We start from the raw sequence: 24629 nt of genomic DNA, 5'->3' as shown, positions 1-24629 counted from the left end.
CCAATGATTGATTGCTGTCCATTTCTTTGTCATTTGATATTTACCAAGTATTTATCTGGATGATTATACCTATTCATGATTCAAAATGTCAACGTCACATGTTATTTTATTTTTTTAAAGAATGAGAGACAAAAGGAATTATCAAAGGGAAGCTTAAAATCATCTTCTATGTGTACTGTTTGTACATTTTCTGCCTGTTTATATAAGGCTGAAATGATCAGTTCGCTGCAATTTGGCTGCTGATGAGGCTCACCGTAGACTGACAGAAGGCCTGGGGATATCTCTGTCCGGATTGCAAAACATACATGTCAAACTTCAACCTAGGGTTTTGAGGCACAACGCTTTCTCACAGCGCAAGCAGTCCTCACCAAGGCAAAAAAAAAAAAAATCACTGAAAGTTGTATTGGATGCCAAGCTACTACTACAGCTCAGGAAAGAGGGAGAGCTTTTCTTCTCAGCTTGTACGTTTAGATACGAAAAGGTCTGTATGACTTTGCACATTAATAGTGCACATCTATTTACTTTGAAAGCATATCTCTCACATTCTTACACTTGACTTGGTAACTTCATCCTACACGAGGGAACTGAGAATGCATCACTAAGCCAGGATGCCACAGTGGTGCTGCACGCAAACGTCTATGGAAGGCAAACAAGTCGTGATGATGTGCATTGCCGGTAAACTTGCTGACTCATGACAAGATATATTTGGACACTTTATTTTTTAAATAAATGTACTTTTCTCATTTTTCCATCACATTAAATTCCCTTTTATACTTTAGTTCTTTATTGCTTCACAAATATTAAGTGATCCACAAAAATAAAATAACTTAGAAAATAACCATGACCATCGAACATGAAAAATAATACATTTATAACAAATTGCATATAGCTATGTTATATCCCCAAAATACACGTTCTCCAGAACAAAATGCATGTGCAAACTACGAATCTGCATCAAAATAACCTGTGCCAATATACCAGTAACACATTTTCAGTTTTTTTAAACACAGACACAATGTGTTTGCTCATAATAATTTACCCTGACTGACAAGGTATTTGATGAAATGCATTTTGATATATTCTATGGGGAAATAATCTTTTTCAGAATAAAACACACAACACAGACAAACAACGGACCTATTGGCAAGCAAGGATATATACAACCATATATTTGCATTTTTTTAACAATTTATCTGTACAAATTCTAATGGTGGTTTTACGATAGTTTTCTTCTAACATTTAAACTTAATTGAGTCAAACCTATGAGATAATTGTAGTGCTTTATTACATTGACTATATCATAACAGTTAGTAGTGTGAAGGTAGGGCTATAGATTACCAGAGTTTGCAACTACTAACTGTACCAAGAGCAGCACAGACCAATGGGCCCAGTCTTTTCATTGTCAGCTCCACCATTGCCCTCAGGCGGTCCATTCTGTATAACTACTCAAGTCTCTATCACATGACCCTCTGTCTTCACAACTCCATCCTTGCAATCGAACGCCCGCAACCGTCAACATAGTCCACATTTCCTTTCTTTTTTTACCAGTATGGATAGATATACTTTTTTTTGAGGCACATGGTAGCCATTTTGCAGATTGACATATTGAATTGGCACATTTTGTAACCTGAAACATTACTAAACAGCCCATATGAGTTAACATCATTAACGTGTGGCTCTGAGTATAAAACAAGAGCAGACATAACATTCTGGAACAACCTCTTTCTTTCATATATCTGCTGTTAGTTTTTCTTCTTCTTCTTAAATTACCGGAATCCCAGATATTTTTTTTTTCATATTTTTTTTTTTACATCTATAGATAACAAAATCAGCCATTTGTCATTTTCAGAAACCTAGTTTAAATTCATGAGTGCTCAGTTATTAATATTGTCCGTAGTATTTCACTATCTTTAATCTAAAAACACTTTCTGAGATGAAGGGCAGTGCAGCTCCAGATGCTCTGAACTATGGTGGTTGGACACATGCTGTGCACACTCTGATTGTACACCTCTTTGAACTGGCTATATTCCAGTCTTGTTTTCGTGCGTTCCATTCTACTAATGGAAATGGCAGTCCACTGCAAAGGGAATGGGTGTTTTGCAGTCTTTCCCTGTTTTAGAAAAGGTATATTATTGAATTCCTGCATTTCTTCATTTGCAGACACTGACCCACTCTGTTATTCGACACTCTTCGCAGACCACGTAACAGCACCAGTGGAACTTGCAGTTGCATCGTTCACTGCGGGTCTGCTGTAAGATGTTATGTCCTCGCCCGCAGCAGAGGCTTTCACAGTTGTCCATCTCTGGACTCGTCTTGTTACAGATCCTCCCTTGCGTTCCGGCCGAGTCGGACCGCAGATCCCTCTCGCAGAAGTCCGGGGACTTCTCAAAGTAAACCAGCTCGTTGAGGTTGGATCTGCGTCTGTGTGTGGGGTGGTGGGCATGCTCCAGCTGGCCCGTGTTCCTGTTGTGGGCTTTGATGAGGGTGGCGATGTGGAAACGCTCCTTGAGCAGCGAGCCTACCACCCTGAACTCTGGTGTGACTTGCCAGCAGGTCTTCAGTTGGCAACTTCCTGATGTCCCGTGGCATTTGCATTTCCGTCTCATGTGGTCCATCACCACCTGCACAGAGAGGAACAGGGAACTGCATGTTAACATCCTCCTTCATCCCATTCTGCAGTAGGACACACGTTCCCTCATTCAATTAGGCAAATGAACTAGACTGTGATTAGACTCCTCTTTCATTCCACAGCTGTTAACATTTATCACATAATTGTCCCTACAATAATTGGCTTAAGTGTTCTACAGTAATGTTCTATAGAAATACACTTTATTTAAACTATTTCTCACTCTAAGGCGGTGGGCTGTGTGTGGGTGCTTCATATTGCTGAGTGACCAATTAGGTATCAAAAGTATGTAGGTAGCACTAGCCTACTATTGAGATGTTTTGCCTGGAATAACTGACTCGAAGAAGCTGTGCTGAAGTAGTGCTCTTTCAGGACAATGCCAAGTTCACATCCCGAATGAGGATGTCCCTCCCACACTCCCAGACCTCCCATTTTCTCAACAATGCACTCATCTGTCAGCCTGAGTTATAAACTTTTAGATCCAATTACCAACAGGAAAAGGGGCCACCCTCAGCACTGACAGATGCTCCTACACCCACCCCTATCAACAGCGCAAAGAACAAACACACACCTTCAGCACTCCCACATTCTACTCTCTCCTAGGCCTCTACGGAGCTGCCCTGGGACACACACACACACACGAAGACGTTCAAAACCTTTGAGAGAAGTCAAGTTTAGTCTGTCGATTGCTAAAGGATCACGTTTCTACTACCACAGTGTGTGAGTGAGTCAGAGCTAAAACGAGCTGAGATGAAGCTGCACTTTTTCATGTACTGGGTTCTCTTTCTTTGTTTTGAGATAGAATCTGATGAAGAGTGAGGAGACCCCGAAACGTGTTTTCCCTCGGTCGAAACGAGTCGAAACCCACTGTATTATTCAGCTGTGTTCTGATCCATTCAACAGAGCGCTCTGACGGTTTGAGCCGAGGGCTCGTCGCAGCCACTCTAAGACTAAAGGTCATTTTTAACAGTTGCCAAAAGCAGATATACTTTGTGGAGGAGCATGAATTCTTTAAGGCTTGGGTTTGCGCGCTGCGGGTTTCCATTCCAGGGCCTCTCGTATGTGTTCCCATTGAATAGAGAGAAAGTGATATTCTGTGTGAATTGGTAGAGTGGGAGAGTGATAAATGGACCCACTTGAGTCATCCATTAGGAATGACGGGGAAGGAGAAACAACACTCTTGATCTCACTGGGGGCCGAAGCTAACAACTATCGATCACAACCCAATCAGACCACCATCACAAACCTGAGGAGATACTTTCAGGCCTTTTTAAGCTTTGTTTTTACATCAGACCAACTTACTTCCCTGAACTGCATCCTTCTGGCTATATATACACCCTGTAATTACGCAAGTAACCCACTTAACCCTTTAGATACACACTGAACTGGCCGGTCTAATTGTCTCCACTACTGTAGTTGTTTTCATGAATTCTCATAATCAACTGTCTAGCTAGTAGTTTTTTTTTATTTACGACAACAACAAAAAATCTAGACGAAGCAATATCCTGAAGCCTGTAAGCGGGGGACACAAAAATGACACACTCAAACGAGAGACGACTGAAACCAAAACTGGCATAAAACCTCAGAGCTGTCACAGTTTAGGAAATGGGACCTGCCTGCTCTTACCATAAGTGGCCTGTTCTGACATGACTGCGGTGATGATGATCAGATCAGGAAGATTGTTCCCTGTCCTCCAAGCCGTGGTGCACCAGGGTGCACCTGGGGGCATGAGCTGAGTCGACGTGGGTGTGCCTGTGGCACCGGCAGGAAGAGTGTGTGAGCCATTGCCGAGCTGAGCTCTCCTGGAAGTGACTGCCTGACGAGAGACGCTGATATGGCAGTGATTTATGGTGCCCTTTTGGAAGCGGAACTGACTGGGTTATAGAATCTCACTCATAGGCCCAGAGGCTAGACAGGCTTGGAGTGGAGAACAGAGAGCAGAGTACAGGAACTATCTGATGGTTGTGTCTGTGTCTGCCATCCACTGATTAGCATCTCCTAGGATGCGCCCCAAATGGCGCCCTATTCCCAATGTAGTGCACTACTTTTGACTAGAGCCTTGTGATCTATGGGATATACGGTGTGCCGCCATACGGTGCCATCTATAGGGAATACGGTGCCATTTTGAATGCAACCATAGACTCATTATACTGCTAATACTGCCTGTCTTGTACAGGTCTCACTCTACAGTGTATTCACACAATACTCCCTCATGTTCACAAAGCATATTATATATGGTAACTGTCAGATATAAACAAACAATACTTACAATATTTAGCAAAGACTGGTACCTCGGTATTACAACTGTATCGTCTTAGAGAAAAACTGCATACAAGGATTCTTTGGCTGCCCCCATCGGATAACCCTTTAAAGAAACCCTTTTGGGTTCCAGGTAGAACCTCTTTTGGGTTCCCTGTAGAATCCTTTCCACATTAGGTCCTACACGGAACCTAAAAGGATTCTTCAAAGTGTTCTCCCGTGGGGACAGCCGAAGAACCCCTTTTCTTGAATTGAATACCCTCTTATGCTGTATGAGGAGATGTTCATGTTTAACTACACATGGTCATATCCTCCAAGGCCTCTGTCTCAGCACTCTGACTGTCAGTCTCAATGAAAACTGTGGACTACATATGTAGGTCTTATAAACTAACATTGTAGTTATGCAAAGGGGGGGGGGGGAAACTTCTATAGAAGTAATTGCCCTCAAATTCAATGGCAGACCACCGTTAAAAACACACATCTGGGCTGTTTTAATTGGGGAAGAGCGAGACAGACTCCTCTATAAACCAGCCCCAGACTGAGATCAAATAAGACATATTGGTAGCAGATTAGGACCACAGGCAATACTAGGTATTACATGGTGTACAGAGCACTTAAACACTTCGCTATGTTTGCATCCCAAATGGCTTCCTATTCTCTATTTAGTGGCGTTTGGGACGCACACCATGTTCCTTCCTCTATCAATGGTGTGTCTGTTTTATATTGCCATCATGCTTAATCCCCTATTCCTCTCATCCTTATTGTGTCATAATTATTTTCATTGAATAGTCTTTTAAAATGTTAGGCCTAAACGACATCTGTTGACTGTCTTGTTTGTGGATTGTTACTGGTATGTTGTCTATCTTCAATGAGATTTAGAGTACTATAATGACTCAATGTTTAGCAAATATGACGTTAAGTTATGAACTTAGCTATATTCTGTGGGTTATGACTTAGATATTTGTGGGAGATAAATCTGTCCTGGAATGTCAAACGTCCGTTTTTTTTAAACGAACAACGCAACATTGCACACTGCTTTATGTAGTTCATTTCGAAGACATGCAATAACAACCATAAAGGGACACAAAGCCAAGAATTCAAAGAATATAAACAAACCCGCAACGCATTAAGTTTCAGCATCAAGTAAGTCATTTAAACACGTCATCAAAAGAACGATTCAAACGTAGCCACACAATAACCGACAGTGAACAATGATTTCATCTTAAAGTAACAATCTAATGAAAACCGTTCACTGCACAACAAGCACATGCAGTCTTACTCTCAGTTAATTGTACACGACAGTCACAGATCCAATTTGGGCCCTTTAATAAAACGTTGTTACATCGATAGCTTCCACATGCTGTGCCTTAAACAGTGTTGAGCATTTGTTGTGGCGGTGCCCCTGTGAGACCCTAGACCAGGGTGGTGAAACTGATCCACTGCCGGCCCAATGGAATGCTCCCTCTCCTTAGATGCTACAACTCTCTAATGGAGATCCAACAGGCCACCGTAAAGGGCTTCATAAAGACCAGACCAAGCAGTCACAAGGCCCTGTCAATGTGTAATAAGCTCTGCTACATACGAGCTCGAGAGAGACCTCATTAAATCGAAATATACAACATAAAAGCAGAGCGCTAATATCTACTTCCAGGCATACTGCTCGTAGTTGGGCATACATACATGCTAGGTGAAATAATGCCATCATTTGTTGGGGCTGTGCAGGTCAAATTGAGTGATTCCAATGAAAATGTAAGTGAAATAAATTTTACTACCCTTGCAAATGTTTCCATGTTATCGACAGACACCGTAAACATTTAATCATGCAGAGGGAATCTCGAAAACCATGTTCCAATCAATCATCAGTAATTATACACAACACACTGCTGTACACTAAACATTTGCTTAAAATTAACTCTGAGAAAATTGTTGGAATGAGAGGGATGTGCTTTGGTTAAAAAAAAATAATCATTTCTGGGACTTTTCTCCCCTGATCAACTTCTATGAAATCTGTATTTGGGGGGAAGGAAGGGCGAATCTCTTTCTACTTTCCGTCGTGTTTGATGTCTAAAATCTTTCGCTGTGTTTAAACATCTGTTTCCAAAGAGCCAACAGCCACTAATTAGAGCTTTTAACAAGACTGAACGTCGTGACAACCAGAGGGTGGGCATGAGGCGACATGTATACCCCACTAAAACCGCCACATTCCTCTATAAAAGACAGCTCCTTTTTAAGGGGAGGGGTTGGGGGAGGTGGAGGAGGGAGGAGGTATTATTTGAGACCTCACCTGTCAGTGTTTTCATTTTGATTTTGGGGGGGGGGCTTTCTGCTCTGTTTGAAGTTATCAAGGTGCTGCTCTGGCTGTGTTCTCCTAATGATGCATAACTCCATGAGTCATACTGTACCTCTGATGTCTCTGTACAGTTCTTTAGTATATTTAATTTGCACCTTCAGTTGTTTTCTCCTCCGAGCTTAGAACTCATTAAAGCATTGATATATGAAGTGTGCTAAGAGAACTGCATTCCACATACCCAGAGCATTGTGCAGCCTGACCTGAGTGACGACTAGCAGATGCACAGACTGCAGCTTTTGAACGCAACTCTGGTCAAATCTGTATCAAAACACAGGTCAGATAATGTACATTGAGTTCATTAAAACTGCTCACAATAAACTGCATATACATTCCAGCAAAATGTAATTGTGCCATACTGAAATACATTTGATGATAAACTTCCTGTTCATTAAACAGTTGCAACTGTTGGACAGGGTAATTGGATATCAGCTTGGATAGCTTTTGTTTCAACCAATGCGTATGTTAATAGTTCCGGTTTTCTTGGCTCTCCTTCAAGAAACTGTCTCCAAAAGCGGTTTTGTCAGTTTCAAAGCATTTCCCAGTAGCAGCAGGTACGTTTCTAGCACAACCAGCTATTGTTGCCAAATAGGTCTCTTGTCAAAAACAGAGCTTCAATGTGCCCAAACTATGAATCTTCCCTGCAACTTATCACCCTGTTTGTCAAATAGATCAAAAAGTCAGTAGCTAGCTACGCCTCTCTCTCTTCCCTACGTTGACATACTTTTGTCATAACACTGCAACTTCCTAAAACAAAGGGGTGTAACAATGATCATATATCATCGGTCTTGTCATCCAACTAACAACATTAGCCTTGGAGTACGTAACATAGAAACTCTGAAATTCTTAAGAGGATTAAATTGACTGTTGATTTAGAAATGACATTTGTTTTTTTCAATGTATGTCATCTGATTTTACAGTATTTCACTGGCCAAGAAGCAAATCATTTTATGGCTCATTGTACCTATGCTATGGACACACAGATGGGTCACTGTGTTGGGCAGAGCATGGCTTTATTGTCGGCCCTGCTGCACATGAGAAGCAGGACAATCATCTGAGTCTCTCTCTCTCTTTCCTTGACTGAGTAACTCCACATTTGTGTTTTGTCTGAATAATCAAGGAAAAGTAAATGGAGGAAAAGATACAAGACCAAATTACTCAGGAGGAAGCGTTGAACAATGTGGAATTTACTGCTACTTTTGGGTATGGCAGCAGTGCTGCCTGGGAGTGATCATCTACAGTAACAATAGGTAGTAGTAGTAGTAGTAGTAGTAATAGTAGCAGCAGCAGCAGCAGTAGTAACAGGAGCAGGAGCAGGAGTAGTAGTAATAGTAATAATAGTAATAGTAGTAGTAATAGTTATAGTAGTAGTAGTTGTATTAATAGTAATATTAATAGTCGTAATAGTAGTAGTAATAGCAGCAGCAGTAGTAGTAGTAGTAGTAGCAACAGTAGGAGAAGGAGCTGTAGCCGTAGGAGTAGGAGTTGTAGTAGTAATAGTAATAGTAGTAGTAATAGTAATATTAATAGTAGTAGTAGTAGTAGTAGTAGTAGTAGTAGTAGTAGTAGTAGTAGTAATAACAATATTAATATTAGTAGTTGTAGTAGTAGTGGTAGCCATTAGTGGAAGGAGTAGCAGTAGCAGTAGGAGTAGTAGTAGTAGTAGTGGTAGCAGTAGGGGAAGGAGCAGTAGCACTAGGAGTAGGAGTAGCAGTAGCAGTAGTAGTAGTAGCAGGAGCAGTAGCAGTAGTAGTAGTAGTAGTAGTAGTAGTAGCAGTAGTAGCAGTAGTAGTAGTAGAAGCAGTAGTAGTAGCAGTAGTAGTAGTAGTAGTAGTAGAAGCAGTAGCAGTAGCAGTAGTAGTCGCAGTGGTAGTAGTAGTAGCAGTAGCAGTGGTAGTAGCAGTAGCAGTAGCAGTAGCAGTAGTAGTAGTAGTAGTAGTAGTAGTAATAGAAGAAGTAGTAGTAGCAGTAGTAGTAGTAGTAGTAGTAGTAGCAGTAGCAGTAGCAGTAGTAGTAGAAGCAGTAGTAGCAGCAGTAGTAGTAGTAGTAGTAGTAGTAGTAGTAGAAGCAGTAGGAGTAGGAGAAGGAGTGGCACAGCGTAACTGTAGTATATCAACATTTCTATTGTTAACTCATTCCTATTTGGGCACTTTCTCTTCTCTGCTTATTTCATAAAACATACTTGACTAACCCTAAACCAATCCCATGCTTCTGCTATTCTTCCTGTCATCTGGAGCAACACAAATCTGACTCATATTATCCAATTAGTCTAACACCAGACCAATAACACCATGGCAACCCCAAGCATCTGTCCATGAAATCAACTATATGCTGGGAAAATACCTGTGGAATAGCATACTAATGTTATTCACTTGATCACTTATGGTATCATAACATCAGTCAAATTAAACTAGAGTTAAGGATAACCATGTTTTTTTAGACGGAAACTGTCAATGTTTACGTTCTAATTCCAAACCACTGCTATATGGCCAACATAACCAAGCTTCTTTATTAGCCAAATGCTACACTGCCCATAGGAACACATAAGTAGATTAAACTGAGCATGCACAAATTGCAAGATCACATAGACAGGAGAACTGCCTATGTTGTCCACATAATTAGGCATCTTGCTTTGAAACGTAATAATGATAGGAAAATGTATATGGTGAGGGTTGGTGCAGACACCTTCATTGCCAATAAATGTCAGCTATGACATTTATTTCATATCAATCCATTAACGATTTCCTATATTGATATCTGAAAAACCATACTAAAAGTATGAGTACTTTCAAACAACATACGCAGCTGCTTCCATGGTTGTTATTGTAGGCTACAACTGCCTGATTACGAACTAAGTGGGAGAGGAAGCCTGGCTCAAAAGAACACAGATGCAAGGCAATTGCATCATGTGGAGAAATCAGTGAGTAATCTGTATTGATAGGTCACTACTGACAACTGAGCCAATAAAATCAGTGCATGTGCCTCAAAATGACGTTATCGTTAGGACTCGAGTCGTAATCCTCTCATTTTGTACCTGCATTAATGTGTCTTTTCCATTAAAAAAACTCCTCAGTGAACTAAGAGTGTGTCCCAAATGGTGATCTAAGTGCACTGCTTTTGACCATAGCCCTATGGGCCCCCACAAACTAAGTCCTCGATAAACAACAGATGGTCCACAGGCCGGATCCAGACCCAGAGAACGGGATCAATAAGGACCGCGGATCCCGGCTAAAAAATTAAAAATAAATTGGAACTCAGTCGGACGTTGACGCTTGGTATCATATGAAAACACATTATACGTGGCGAAATGGGCACAATTGCAGGAAATTAGCAATTTCTCTCTACCAACAAGAGGGGTGTGAACGGTTTGAAAAGTTTGGGATCGCATGGGTTGCAAGGTGGGGTTTTGTTACTGCACATTCAGACCTTGCCACAAAGCAAATTTGTGTGACCGGACCTTCTCAAATAGTATTTTCTCTAGAGAGAAGAGAGCTGTACTGTAAACCCCTCTGCACAGTCATAACTCCCACCACCCCCAAACAGCGCCCTTCAGTAGCTGAAACGCCTCCTCTCACCTGCCTGCCAACTCTGTTGTTGTGGAGCCTCATCCTGGCATGGATGTCCTTGTAGGTCTCGCGCGAATCCAGGAAGTCCCGGGAGAACTTCTCCCCAAAGTCCACATCGGGGCTGCAGCCTCCCCACTCCCAGGAGTCCTGAGACCCAGGCAGATCTGCAGGGAAGTGCTCCATGACACCGTGCACCATGCCCTTCCCGCGGTGGATGGCCTCCAGTTGCAGCCGGTTCAGTTTGACGCGGAAGGCCTCCTCGTCGCCTCTCCGCTTCTCATCACAGCCGCACGCCTTCAGCTTCCCCATGGAGCAGGCGTTGGACACGGCGTGGACCACGCCCGCCGCTGCGATGGCGTATGCAAAAGCACTCTCACGGAAACCTGGGGGTGTGGGGGAGGGGGGGGGGGAGAGAAAAAAACAAGGGGTCATGTTTAAGATCGAGATAGGATCCTGCTGTACACCGTTTGATTCCTACTGCATATACAGTACAGTGGAGTAGATGACTATCTGTTGAGCTGAGGAGAGGTCCAATGAGCCTGCAGTACCAGTATGAAACCCCCGCCGTGCCTCACAACAGAGGCAGAGAAACATCTGGGACAATAGCAATTAATCCCAAACACTTGCATGTCTCCAGGCTCAGAGGCTGAAAGTGAACAGACCCCCACCATCAACCATCCTTTCAACACAAGGATCTGACAGTGATCATAAGCAGGGATGGAAGTGGCCGATGATGGTGCAGAGTATATGAGCACCGTATTGTTAATCCCCTTTAAAGCTCTCGCTTTATTGAGCTCTCCGGCATGTTTACAATTAGCCTGGCTACTGTTGGCAGCCGTTTGATCTGCCTGCCATTTCAAATGGGGGTAGGGGGGAGATTCTGATTCAAGTTAAGCACGGGTAAATGGAAGGCATTTCCCTTTTTATACATTTTTCTCTCTATGCATATTCTGACCTTGAACCTAAGCATGTGAGCAGCGTGCTATTCAACCGCTGTTCGTTGGAGGTGGAGATCAAAGAAATGAAGGTGTAGCAGTGGTGTGTCTACAGATATACTGTATTCGGACCTTGATTTCATTCTCTCATAATTCCACCACCTTAACGCACAAAGATCCCATGAATAAGGTCGAGGGAACCTGCCGGTTCCAAAAAGCATCTTCTTTATTATTTCGCGATAGAAATAACAGCATTCTCCATGTACTGTAATTTATAAATTGATAAGAGCTATTGATAAGAGCTAGGTAAATTTGTAATCTCTTTGGAGAAGGGGATTGTAAATACACATACTGTACAGTGCCTTCAGAAAGTGTTCACACCCCTTGACTTATTCCACATTTTGTTGTGTTACAGCCTGAATTCAAAATGGATTAAATATATTTTTTGGCTCACCCATCTACACACAATACCCCATAATGACAAAGTGAATACGTTTCTAGACGTTTTTGCACATTTATTGAAATTCAAATCAACAACAAAATCGAAATGTCTATAAGTATTCTCACCCCTGAGTCAATACATGTTAGATTCACATTTTGCAGCTATTACAGATGTGAGTCTTTCTGGGTCAGTCTCTAAGAGCTTTTGCACACCTGGAATGTACAATATTTGCACATTATTCGTAAAAAATAAATGTCGGCCATTTTCAAGTCTTGCCATAGATTTTCAAGCCGATTTAAGTCAAAATTGTAACTAGGCCACTAGCTTATGTTTCTTATGCCTAGGGCAGGAACCTGTCCCACGTACTGTATATACATAATTCCACACATCTTTGACAGTGGATCCACACGTGTGTAAGGTGATTCTGAGGGTTTTTCTACAGTTGTGCTAGAGAATCTTAACATTGTTACACCAAGTTAATGGGCCTAGACTTTCTCTGTCCAGTGCTCCCCATTTACAGGGTAACGGGGTAACATACAGAGTATCTGTCTATACTGTACTCTCCTTAGTGCCCGTCAGACTTAATAGCCTGCAACCATGACTCGCTGAGTTCCTGTAAAACTATCCCTTCTCAGAATAACTCACTGAAGAGAAATGTTGTGTTATTAAACAAACATGTTTAGAATATGTCAAATAAATTGTTAAATTCAAGACTTTAAAGGAGCAATCCGCAGTTGAGACATCCATTTTTGGACTTAATTAGTGATATGTACCCATTGTTTCTTGAATAATATAACTAAGCCTCGTGTGCTTAGTTAAACTGGCATACCCAATCAGAACTCAAAGAATGGGCTTGTTTTGCTTAAATGTTTGTAAACAAATGAAATGTTAATAAACGCTATAGCCTCAAAACATGGTTAAAACTATAACTGATGTCATGGATGGTCAGTCCTTGCATCCATACCTCTGTCTATGAACTTGAGAATGGTTGCATTTCTCCAGACCCAACCTTCAGATTTTTACTGTAACAGGGCCAGGATAAACGATTTTAGATTGTTTCCACTGCTGATTTGCCCTTTAAAGCTTACAGTTCGATTCCAAATCTTACAGCCAAACAGCCCTATTTGTAACCATTGTAGAGATGCTCAGTTCGGCCTCCCGAGTGGTGCAGCAGTCTAAGGCACTGCATCGCAGTGCTTGATGCGTCACTACAGACCTGAGTTCTTCGACTTTCCCGAGGCCTTCGCCTCTCCCGAGTCCGTATGGGAGTTGCAGTGATGGGCCAAGACTGTAACGACCAATTGGAGATCACGAAATTGGGGAGAATAAGGGGTTAAATGTACTACAAAAATAAAAACTTTAAAAAAAGAGATGTTCAGACCCAAGTCCTAAACTGGCCATGACTCCAGTTCAATGCAGATTTCTTTTGTTATACCTTAGATGGAGCACATGATTAATGAAAAACTGTACTGCACTGTTCAATCAGATGTGAGCCGGTAATGTCTGAACTTTGCACTATTCACAAAACATGTTTAAAAAAATGCTACCATGGCATCCAAAGGGTTTAGACAGGGCTTCCGAAACTTTTTTGGTCCGCGACCCCATTTTGATTCCCCATAAAAGAAATGATGGAATCAACGGCCAATGTTTACTTTTTTAATTGTTTGCTATGACAGTCTATTACAAATCAGTCTGACAGTACTTTTGACAGTATTGAAATGCATCAGAAAGATATTGGGAAGTATTCAGGTAATAATTTTGTATGATCTTCTGGTATGATCTTGTATGATCTTCTTTGATCTCTCCCCCCCCCCAGTCTGATTTAGTGCCTGGTTTCATCTAATGAATGAGGTTTGTGGCGATTGTAGAGGGAAACAGAGAGTCTTATCTTTTAGTGATTGTCATAATATTTTGGATTGTAGCCCTTTCATGCAGTCGATGACCAAAAGTGCCATCTTTGGCCTCATGGTTGGATTTCATAATGAATAAAGATATTCTTTTTTTTAACTACAAAAATCTGATTTACTTTCTTTGTCAAATGGTTTTGTTATATTTCAGTCTTATGTGATGTATATAAAGTGTAATATTGGGATGCAAACCAAAAATTGAAAATATTTCAACTCCATATCTGACATCTGATGTTTTTGGAAATGCTGGTTTAGATACATAAGATATAGTCAATGATGATTCATTGATCATCCCCTATTCACGCACATGCACACGCACGCACACGCACGTACACGCACGTACACACGCATGCAGGCACGCACACACAGAATACTTTTTCTCCCTCTCCATCTTGCCATGATTCCATGGGGGGCGGAGGACAGCACTTAGATGCAGTCCAGAGACACAGACATGAAAATGCTGTTTTAGATTTCCTCCCAAGCAGGCTGAGGCGAGAGACCTGGAACAAATCAGTCTAACAAATAATTTAAAATGAGAGGCACGCCCGGCTGAACTGATGGCTGAGGAAGTGGGAAAATTAATTAAAGATTAAAGAAAACTGTCACTTTGTCTTACAGAAACCAACTAAACAGGTTTATGTATTGCCACTGAGAGTTGGGAAAGTGCTGAGAGCAAATTCACAGCACTTGCACTGGCAGAGAGTAAAAGCACTAGCCAGGCCTCGAGAAGGCTCACTTTATATGTCTCATTGGCTTTTTAGATTAGCTTTAATTCCGGTTAATGTAGAAATATGGCCCTATAAAGTATGTCAGAATTAATCAACAAGCAGATATATGTTTGAGGTAAAGAGGATATGACATCCGTTTCCTGTAGTAAAATGAGATATCCAAACAAACAATTAGTTAGGGCATGCATAATATGCTGCATTTGTAAAACCCCACTCATAAAAGCATTGAAATAAACAAAGACTCACATTACTTAATAGCTTTATTTCTGCCATCGGGCTACTTACTTACTGTATGTAAAACGTAGTACAAGAAAATATATTTTCATGTATCTGCAACTATGCAACAAAATATTCATTCAGTATGCATTTCTTAGCGGGTGAATCACCTCATTTAAAAGTGTCTGTTAATATCTATCATTTAGAGTTTCTATGCCTCAGGAAAAACATACCCGTCCATAACCAAGTGCCAGAAAACCAACAACTCTTCCAATAATGATAATGACAAACAGCTTTGTGAGTCAGTGTGTGAAGTGAATGAGTAAAGGGGACCTGTGGTAGAAGACCTAAATGGTACCCTAGTCTTTTTATAGTGCAATACCTTTCATAAGAAGGGCATTCTATAGAGAATTTGGGATGCAGGCGTGGTAATCAGAAGCACCCTTTTTAACTAAGGGGGTTCACTACCCCGTACTTTCAGTAAGGTGACTCACCTCGTTTGAAAACCACACTATCGTATGGGATCTTGTTCCTGGTCTCCAGGCTGGAGCAGTTCCACCTGTGTCCTCTGAACTGATGTTGGCACTCATGGATGGCGATCTGGATCCCTTGGATGGCTGAGGCGGTGACGTCGGGGTTTCTCATGCACACCTCCAGTTGTCTGCGGTTCAGTCCAGGCAGGGTCAAGCAAACGGTGTTGGCGTTGAGAATGGGGTCAATATTGGGGATCTTCAGCCCTAGAATCTCGTTGGAATCTACCCTGGAACACAGAAGGTTTGATGTTAAGGTGTGCCTGTTCTGTAGTACAAGATTGATACTTCTGTGCCCCGTAAATCATGTGTAACAACCGTCATTCACAAGACAGGAGTCAGGTGTTTAAGAGTATTACACTTCTGAGAGTTTATGGTTGTAAATTGTTTCTGACAATATTGACTCAGGAAGCGTTTGAAGGTCTGAAAGCGGTACATTGTACAGTGAGGAAATAAAAAAGATTTGTTTTATTATTATTGTGTTATGCATTCTTAAATATATTGCCTCCTGCACACACACACACACACACACACACACACACGCACACACACACACACACACGCACACGCACACGCACGCACACGCACACGCACACGCACAATGAAGTTCATTACATCAAATTCCATTTGTGCAATCATTCATATTTGAAGAGTTGTTACTGTAATCATAGTATTGACCAATAAAACATGTATATACATGTACCAATCAAACACCAATAAAACAAATAACAGATTGCATTTTCCCAACCCATTTTGACCATGTCTCAAAGCACTCTGTGACAACAAACTTGAAATCTTGCAGTCTGGTATTGAATGAAGGGGCATGTCAAAACAGAGGATGGAACCACATGTTGGCAAGAATAAAAAAAATAAACACTTATCCCACAAGTGTGGGATAACTTTTCAAGTCAATAAAAAAAATCCTAGAAAAGTACTTGGGAACATTTATGTGATACAGCATCCTGATCATTAAACAGGTATGCTAAATACATATTTCATAACCCTTTCATTCAATGTTGGGTTATTACCTACACTGACCCAACATGGAAGGAACAAAGCCTGTTTTATCTGCAAAATTATACTTATTATGTGACTATAACAAACTGAACCTCTCTAATGTTAGACGAACAGGATTTGCAGAGCTAAAACTTGTTTTGAGTTATTTATTGGACAGTACTATAATTGCACAATATGATTTGCAAACAAAAGCAATACCTACAATGAACCTGATTGCGCCTTCATAGATTAGCCTGGGTTAACTGCAGCTAGGTTATGTAATTAAAACACACCTGAATGATGTAGCAACTGTATAAATACTTGCGATACAAACTTTATATAAACACTGGCACAATTATTTATTTTTATTAACTTATGTATGAGTACATCTTGAAGATGAAATAACTACGCCGGTGAAAGTAAAAGGTATCCAGCTACTATTCAAATAAATGTTCATGTAAAATATTAAAGTAAGTAAATTAAACTTCTCAACTCACCTTTGATTGAGCAGAGTGATAGCCATCAGAAGACATATTAGGCGGCAGAATGAGAAATCCATTGTATGGCTCGTTTTTGACCAAAGATACCTGCAGAGATAGAGCGCGTATAACAAGTTTTATGTCCCTCTAAAATCTGACAGCTTTATCAAAGGCTCGTCCACTCCAGAGTTCCCGGCGACGGAGTTTGAGGATGACAGGTCCTGGGTTCAAGTGTGTATCTGATTTGAGAACTGATAAAAGGCAGACAAAGTGCTGGATGTATCCTAACTACTGCAGGACAAGTGATTTAAAGAACGAAAAAGTTTGACTGCACTTTCTTATAACTTATAGAATGAAGATAAATTGGAAGTGAGTTGACTGAACACTCTTTCATGCTATCTCACATCTGCGCAAATGTACGATAGCTCCGCCAAGATATAAGCATTGGAATCCATCCGAAAGCAGTGGGTGTACTAATGCGCACTATCTTGAGTCTCGTTGACTTGTGAAGTTTTTCTTATAGCCTACTGATAGCATTCTAAACTACAACACTTAGCACTTTGCCAGCCCACTTCGACGTCACTCAGAGCAAAGAAAAGCGGCAGAAGAGCGCAAGTGTCTTGTTAGGGGATATGGAGATTCCCAGATAAGAGGTCTAAATGGGGCGGTCTGGGACAGCGACAAATACTTTTAGTCCTCTTTTCTTATGATGATGATGATGAGATTGAGAAGAATGATACAAAAAAAAGTTCATTGACTTACTTTCAGTCAGAGAATGAGTTGACATGGGAGTGATCGGGCTGCACTTTTATGAATAACAATCAATAATACTATGAGTAAATATGATGACATTGTAACTTTTCTTTCTGACTAGAGTTACTTTATTATGGTTGTTCAACCCTAATTTGAATGTACATTGATTTATTTTCCTAAGAGCTGTATTGTCTAAATACGAAGTTGTTCCAAGCCATGTGATTACGCATATTGTTAGGCTTTGAAGAGAGCGGGTGGTATGAAGAAATGAAACCATATAACCTTTAGCCACCGCCACCGCCATCAGTGTAAAGTATCATTCTGACAATGTGAAGTCACAACCTGAGTTCATATGGTCTGAACCTCTCTACTTGACTGGGAGTAGATACATGGCAATTGTCCCACTGTCTGCTTCATACTACTGCAAATAACCACGACTGTGAGCCATTACGACTGAGTCAACTGTTCGGCTTAAATGACTCACGTATTACTTTCCTCAGGTCACATACATTACAATATACACATTTCCTCTCAGAGAATTAAATAGCAAAATGTTAGAAGCTCAAAAAAAAAAAATACTGCTTCCATCTGGTGTGCTGTGGGGTTTTGCCAAGAAGATATGCAGTCAAGACTCTCAGGACTCTCACACAAGGAGCCTAATTGTTTCCCATCGTTCACTCGGGAATCCATTTGCTGTTCATTTAAATTGATCGGTCCCAAGTCAACCAAGGGTAGGCCAGTTCTAACTTACAAAAAATGTGTTGCTTTTCTCAAATGATTCATGGCAATTAGCTTCCTCAAGCCATTTGAGTTAAAACGTTGTGTGCTTTACAGTGTCCTGTTCAGGGACGAACCATGGCTATTTCCTACCAATAGCATGTATCTAAAAGGCTTATACAGTAGATTATATCATTATATTATTATTCTATTACTTCCGTTGACACTATATTCATATTTCAGGATAGGCACTATGAATTCACCAATATGAAAATTCACCAAGATTACTTTCTTGTCAGTTAAAATTATATTCCAACTTTTCTGTCCTCCTACCATTCTCTTGAAGTTAAGTAGTTGTGCTTGTATTTATGTCCCTCATTACAAATTTACGACCAGTCTCTGTTGGGAGAAGCCCCTTGTGTTCAGAGGCTCAGAGTAGAGGGGGGAAATCTGCCATAAATTTGAGTGAAAGGTTGTACTGCATTGTTGCTCAAATAGCAGAAGGGATGCTATAGTGACTCTTGCTATCAAATTAACATCCCTTTTCTAAGAATTTTCTCCCTTCCAGTCGAGAAATGGACAGACGGTGAAAAAACGATCATATTAGAATAGAATAGCTTGATTTTTCCAGAGGGAATTTCAGTTTCCGTATTGTGAAAACGCTGCTTCATTACTTTTGTACTACATTACAAAATAGTAATGTATAGTCACAGTATTAAACACATTTAGTGAATATATATAGAAGAATAAGCCATTCTACTAGTTGGTGAATAACCATCTACACTACTGTTACATCTCAATAGTAACATCCACTACAGAAATGGAGTGATTATGGCACAGTAAAATTCTGCAGAATTTCTATAAAAATAAATAAATAAAGAGACTTACAGTAGTGTGCAGGGACACTTCAAAGCTGGGAATGAACTTTTTAAGTTCAGGAAAAGCCAAGACATTATAGTTATAATCATGTTTATTGAAACTGCACTGTTCAACAGATGCATGGTGCAATAGAAAGTTTAGGCCGATCTGGTTGTTGCTTTGTATCTATGTTGCAATCTTCTGGGAGGAAGAACAGTATGGTTTTCAATTAACTAGTCATTGTGGGACTGAAAATAGTTTGGGGATGAGTGGAACTTTATTTTGGACGGTCTTAACAACTCACAGAAGGTACACTAATCTGTCGCCTCGGGGAGGGTTTAAACTTTTTATGGGCTTTTGAAAAATGTGGCCTGTTTTGTTTTGATTATAGCAAAGAGAGTCAGAAGTGTGGTGAAATGATGCAGAAAGAGTGTGGCGTCTATGCAGTGTATTTATCTGGAAAGGACATGCTGGAGGTCAGGCTGAAATAGGGTGTGTCGCAAATCACGGTGCTATGGGCCTTGGTCAAAAGCAGTACACAATATAGGGAATAGGGTACGATTTGGGACGTAGATTGCCGCTCTCTACCTCTCTCTAATGTCTGACATGCATAAGAGCACAGGAAGATACAAGTGCAGTCCTTCATGTGACATTTCCTTTTGCCTTTTGTTGTTTTGTTGTTCCCATGTTACCATGGGAAGATATAATCTGCTTTCCCAATGGCATCCTATAACATTTATAGTGCACTACTTTAAACCAAGGTAACAAAAGTAGTGCACTATATAGGAAAAAGGGTACTATTTGGGTTGTACCCATACTGATTGTAGAATGTGTGAATAGCTACAATTGAAGTCGGAAGTTAACATACACCTTAGCCAAATACATTAAAACTCAGTTTTCCACAATTCCTGACATATAATCCTAGTAAAAATTCCCTGACTTAGGTCAGATAGGATCACCACTTTATTTAAAAAAATGTGAAATGTGAGAATAATAGTAGAGAGAATTATTTATTTCAGCTTTTATTTCTTTCATCACATTCCCAGTGGGTCAGAAGTTTACATACACTCAATTAGTATTTGGTAGCAATGCCTTTAAACTGTTAACTTGGGTCAAACGTTTCGGGTAGCCTTACACAAGTTTCCCACAATAATTTTGTGAAGTGCAATAGTCCCTCCTGCAACAAAGCACCCCCACAACATGATGCTGCCACCCCCGCGCTTCACGGTTGGGATGGTGTTCTTCGGCTTGCAAGCCTCCCCCATTTTCCTCCAAACATAACGATGGTCATTATGGCCTAACAGTTCAGACCAGAGGACATTTCTCCAAAAAGTACGATCTTTGTCCCCATGTGCAGTTGGAGGTCTACAATTTATTTTCTGAGGTCTTGGCTGATTTCTTTTGATTTTCCTATGAAGTCAAGCAAAGAGGCACTGAGTTTGAAGGCAGGCCTTGAAATACATCCACAGGTACACCTCCAATTGAGTCAAATTATGTCAATTAGCCTATCAGAAGCTTCTAAAGCCATGACATAATTTTCTGGAATTTTCCAAGCTGTTTAAAGCCACAGTCAACTTAGTATATGTAAACTTCTGACCCACTGGAATTGTGATATAGTGAATTAATAGTAAAATAATTTGTCTGTAAACAATTGTTGGAAAAATTACTTGTGTCATGCACGAATTACATGTCCTAACCGACTTGCCAAAACTATAGTTTGTTAACAAGAAGTTTGTGGAGTGGTTGAAAAACGAGTTTTAATGACTCCAACCTAAGTGTATGTAAACTTCCGACTTCAACTGTATCGAGATACATAGAGCTCATGGTGTTAGTGTCTTTACATCCGTGAGTTACAAAAAGACTGGGGACACAATGGACTTTGGGAAAGTTGCTATTGTGAAAACCGAGGCTCCCTCTTCTGGACAGTTAGAGTAAAACAGAATATAACCTAAGCCATTTTGGGATATCTTTCATCCAGAATGCAGTCCACAAATTAGTAAAGTGAAATGTTCTTGGGGATAAAAGCAACGATTTCCACTATTCTATTTCGTTCTCTTCTATTATTTGTTTATTCAATTATATTCTGCTCTTTTCTGAAGCCTTGTGTCTGGGTATCCTCAAGCTATTCAAAGGCATCCCATGACCAGGTAGTTGTTTGTGGTTTGAACATAGCATTTAATGTGGTATTAATTACTGGAGGGCAACAAGCAGGGAATCCTCTGTGCTGGGGTTTACCTACCAGCTGGCTCAGGCACTCTACAACCCATTGAGGAAAATCTGAGCATCACTTATTTTCTTTACAGCTTAAATTAATCCTGGGTTTCCCTAATTTGACATAATTACACTATGTTTGCGTGCTATTGTTATTGTGCAAAAACATCTGCTTGAGCAATGCTGGTGATACAACCAGAGAAGAATGTAGGGTCGAAAACATAAGAGGTACAGTAATGTTGATGTTTATTGCTGTGCAATTACGCAAAGAATTGAAGTATAGTAGCTGGCTAAATGCATAAGTATTGTAACTGAAATGACAAACACATGTGCGCACGCACAGTCTCTCCGAGCTTTGCTCTGTTGTTGAACAGTGGGAGCTCTCTCTCTCTCTCTCTGCTGTAGACGGTGGTCTCTCTATCTCTCCCTCGCTTTCTCTATCTCTCTGCTATAGACAGTGGGCTGTGCTGACCCGACCATCTGGACTCTGTCTCTCTCCACGGCTTCCTGTGAATCATCCACCAACATCTTGTTTATCAAGACAAGGATCTCATCAAAATAAGGATTGGCACTTTTACAACTTTAGGTAAACTGCACATAAAGTGCAGAAAGTTACCGGAGGAAGGAGAAAGGAGTTGCTCGAGGCATTATTGATAAACAATCTGAGGAGAGAAATGGGTTGGAGATGGAGATCTGAAGAGATGCTATGCATGGCCTTCCTTCAAAACGACCTCTAAGTGGAGTGGTCTCAGGTCACAGAGATGAAGATAAGGATGAGAGAGAAAGCAGGGAGTTCAGTCTGTTGAAGCACCTGGCCCACCGGGACAGTGGTTGCGTGTCTCAAATGCCATCCTATCCCCTGCACTACTTTTTAACCAGGGCCCATAGGGCTCCTAAGGTCAATGTAGTGTGCCATATAGAGAGTCAGGGTTCCATTTGGGAGTGAGTGCACTGAGCTGACCAGGCAAAAACAGATTACTGTGGCTTGCCAGTGGCCTTGAACAGCAAACTATACTGTGGAGTATTTGAAAGCCCCATAACAGTCAACAAGAAGCTCCAAACCCAGACGTGTTAGTGTTGTAAGTCAACCCTCTTGCAATTAACCAGCTGTTTCATGACACAACATTTCAAGGAATTGTCTTTGAAGCATGGTACAGCTGGGGAGAGAAAAAAACCCACCCTGTTCAAAGATCGCCATCTTGTGTTAAAAGATCATACTGTCCTCTGAGCTGGCACTGCATCTTGCTGCTGATTTAGTATCTTTTTTTTCTTCTTTTTTTTTTTACAAGGAAAGGGGGAACCTGATCCTAGTTAAGCCCACCTACTCTGAGACGCTTGATACATACAGCCCCGGGACTCTCTAAAATTGAACCATATATAATAAACACTCAACAAGAGGGCTGTGTTCAAACAGAGAAAACAACATTTGATTGGGGACATAGGCTAAACAGCATTAGGAAATTCCCGTCTGGAGTGTTGGCAAACAAAAGTGTTTATTGACAATGGAGGGACTGTCCTGAAGCCTGTTTTCTGTTGAACTGGAATTGCCAAGTCAACCTCAAACAGCAGGTTCCTCAATCACTTCCCAAGCAGCAATTTTTTTTGTTCACCGTGAAGGATAACAAGGTCTACTTTTACTACACAGAGAGTTCCTCCCGGACAAAGTAATGATACACTGAAGGTAATTGCGTTACTCACGTACTCTATTGCCACCTACCTCGGTGGGCCCCTCTCAGTCAGTCCACCAGGCAGACAACAGCTGAACTTCCAGCTCCTGCGGCATGTCTCTCTCGTAAATATCATTGCTTCATCCAAACACTGTGCTCACACATGACTAGAACAGAGGTTTTACACTATGTGGGTTATAATTAGACTGATTACGATCAGATCAAGCCTCACACAACGCTTGGGAATGGAGTCGAGAGCGTCTCGGTGAAGATCAAGAGAGGTTCACAGAACATTATGGGTGTTACATTACCAGGGGACAGTTACTCTTGCTCTTACTCTCTCCTTTGTTCCTGGTCAAGATTCAAGCTGACTGACAACAGAGAACGATCTCCCCAAGGAAAGGAGCAAGCAAGAAGAGATGCACATCTTTGTCGTGATAACTGGCTTTCAATTGTTCTCATGTCAACAGTTACACTCTGTGACAAACCTGCATCCCATATCGCACCCTATTCCCCATTTACTTCATTACTTTTGACCAGAGCTATGTGGCCCCTTGGTCAAAAGTAGGGCTGTAAATAGGGAATAGGTTGCCATTTGGGACATTGCCAAAGGTTCCAGTATCTAGAATATGCACCTTTAATGAGAACCTCTAAGCTCAGTGACTAGACCACCGGGAGTTTATTCATCATTGCCCTTATGATAGTCAGACATTACACCAGTCATATTGGTCTGATTGATCCAAGGAAATGTGTCTGCCTCATGACATATAGCCACATAGAGTGGCAGGCCTTCATTAACGTCTCTGTGTGTTTTACAATCAACGGGCAAAGGCAGACACATATCCGAATACACCACATTCCTCAGCGCACTGTTCAGGGGGAGACGTGGAAAAGTACACCTCTCCATTGAAAGACGGCAGGCAGGCAGAGAGGCAGCCACATTAATACCAGGGCTTCTATAAATCTATCCACTGTCTATGCAGTTCCTCTGGCTCTACCCACGCTGAACCGTGGCAGCTCGAGGAGAGAGCGCTCCTAGCGCTTTCCCTGTCTGTGGCCCACCTCTGTATTAAACACTGCTGGCTCCACTGAAACGTGAATTCCTGGAAAAAATGAACTTGTGTCAACTTGCAAGGCTCAAACTAATACAGCAGGAGTTTTTTTTTTTTTTTTACATCATAAATAACTCAAAACAACACATTTTTTTGTTGGGTGGCAAAATGATATAGTTGAAGCAGAAGTGTTGAAAATATATCTTCCAGAATGGTCATTGGAAGGGAGTGAGGTGAAACCATCCACCCTGACCCAGCATGAAGACAACTAATATGAATAACACTTACACAATGTGTTAAAGGTCAACGGAAGGCAAAAGTGACATACGTTTCTATAAAT

General features: G+C 41.1%; 1 protein-coding gene across 3 annotated transcripts; it reads right to left on the bottom strand.

The window, feature by feature from the left end:
- Positions 1 to 713: 713 nt before the first annotated feature.
- On the bottom strand, positions 714 to 23356 carry LOC135547148 (protein Wnt-10a). Of its 3 annotated transcripts, XM_064975861.1 has the most exons (5): positions 23273 to 23356; positions 17050 to 17139; positions 15521 to 15786; positions 10808 to 11181; positions 714 to 2621 (listed from the first exon to the last, which is right to left on the bottom strand). In XM_064975861.1, exons 2-5 carry the CDS (start codon positions 17109 to 17111, stop codon positions 2151 to 2153), a joined length of 1173 nt encoding a protein of 390 aa, XP_064831933.1. In that variant the 5' UTR covers positions 17112 to 17139; positions 23273 to 23356; the 3' UTR covers positions 714 to 2150. The 3 variants fall into 3 exon arrangements, with proteins under 3 accessions (XP_064831933.1, XP_064831932.1, XP_064831934.1); XM_064975860.1 differs by lacking the exon at positions 23273 to 23356 and having other exon boundaries at positions 17050 to 17669; XM_064975862.1 differs by lacking the exon at positions 23273 to 23356 and having other exon boundaries at positions 15521 to 15781; positions 17050 to 17108.
- Positions 23357 to 24629: the final 1273 nt, after the last annotated feature.

Source organism: Oncorhynchus masou, chromosome 10 (genome assembly GCF_036934945.1).
Source record: "Oncorhynchus masou masou isolate Uvic2021 chromosome 10, UVic_Omas_1.1, whole genome shotgun sequence".
In the NCBI taxonomy this organism is placed as follows: domain Eukaryota; kingdom Metazoa; phylum Chordata; class Actinopteri; order Salmoniformes; family Salmonidae; genus Oncorhynchus; species Oncorhynchus masou.
The sequence above is the reverse complement of the archived record's forward strand: the minus strand, read 5'-3'. Positions and strand labels throughout refer to the sequence as shown.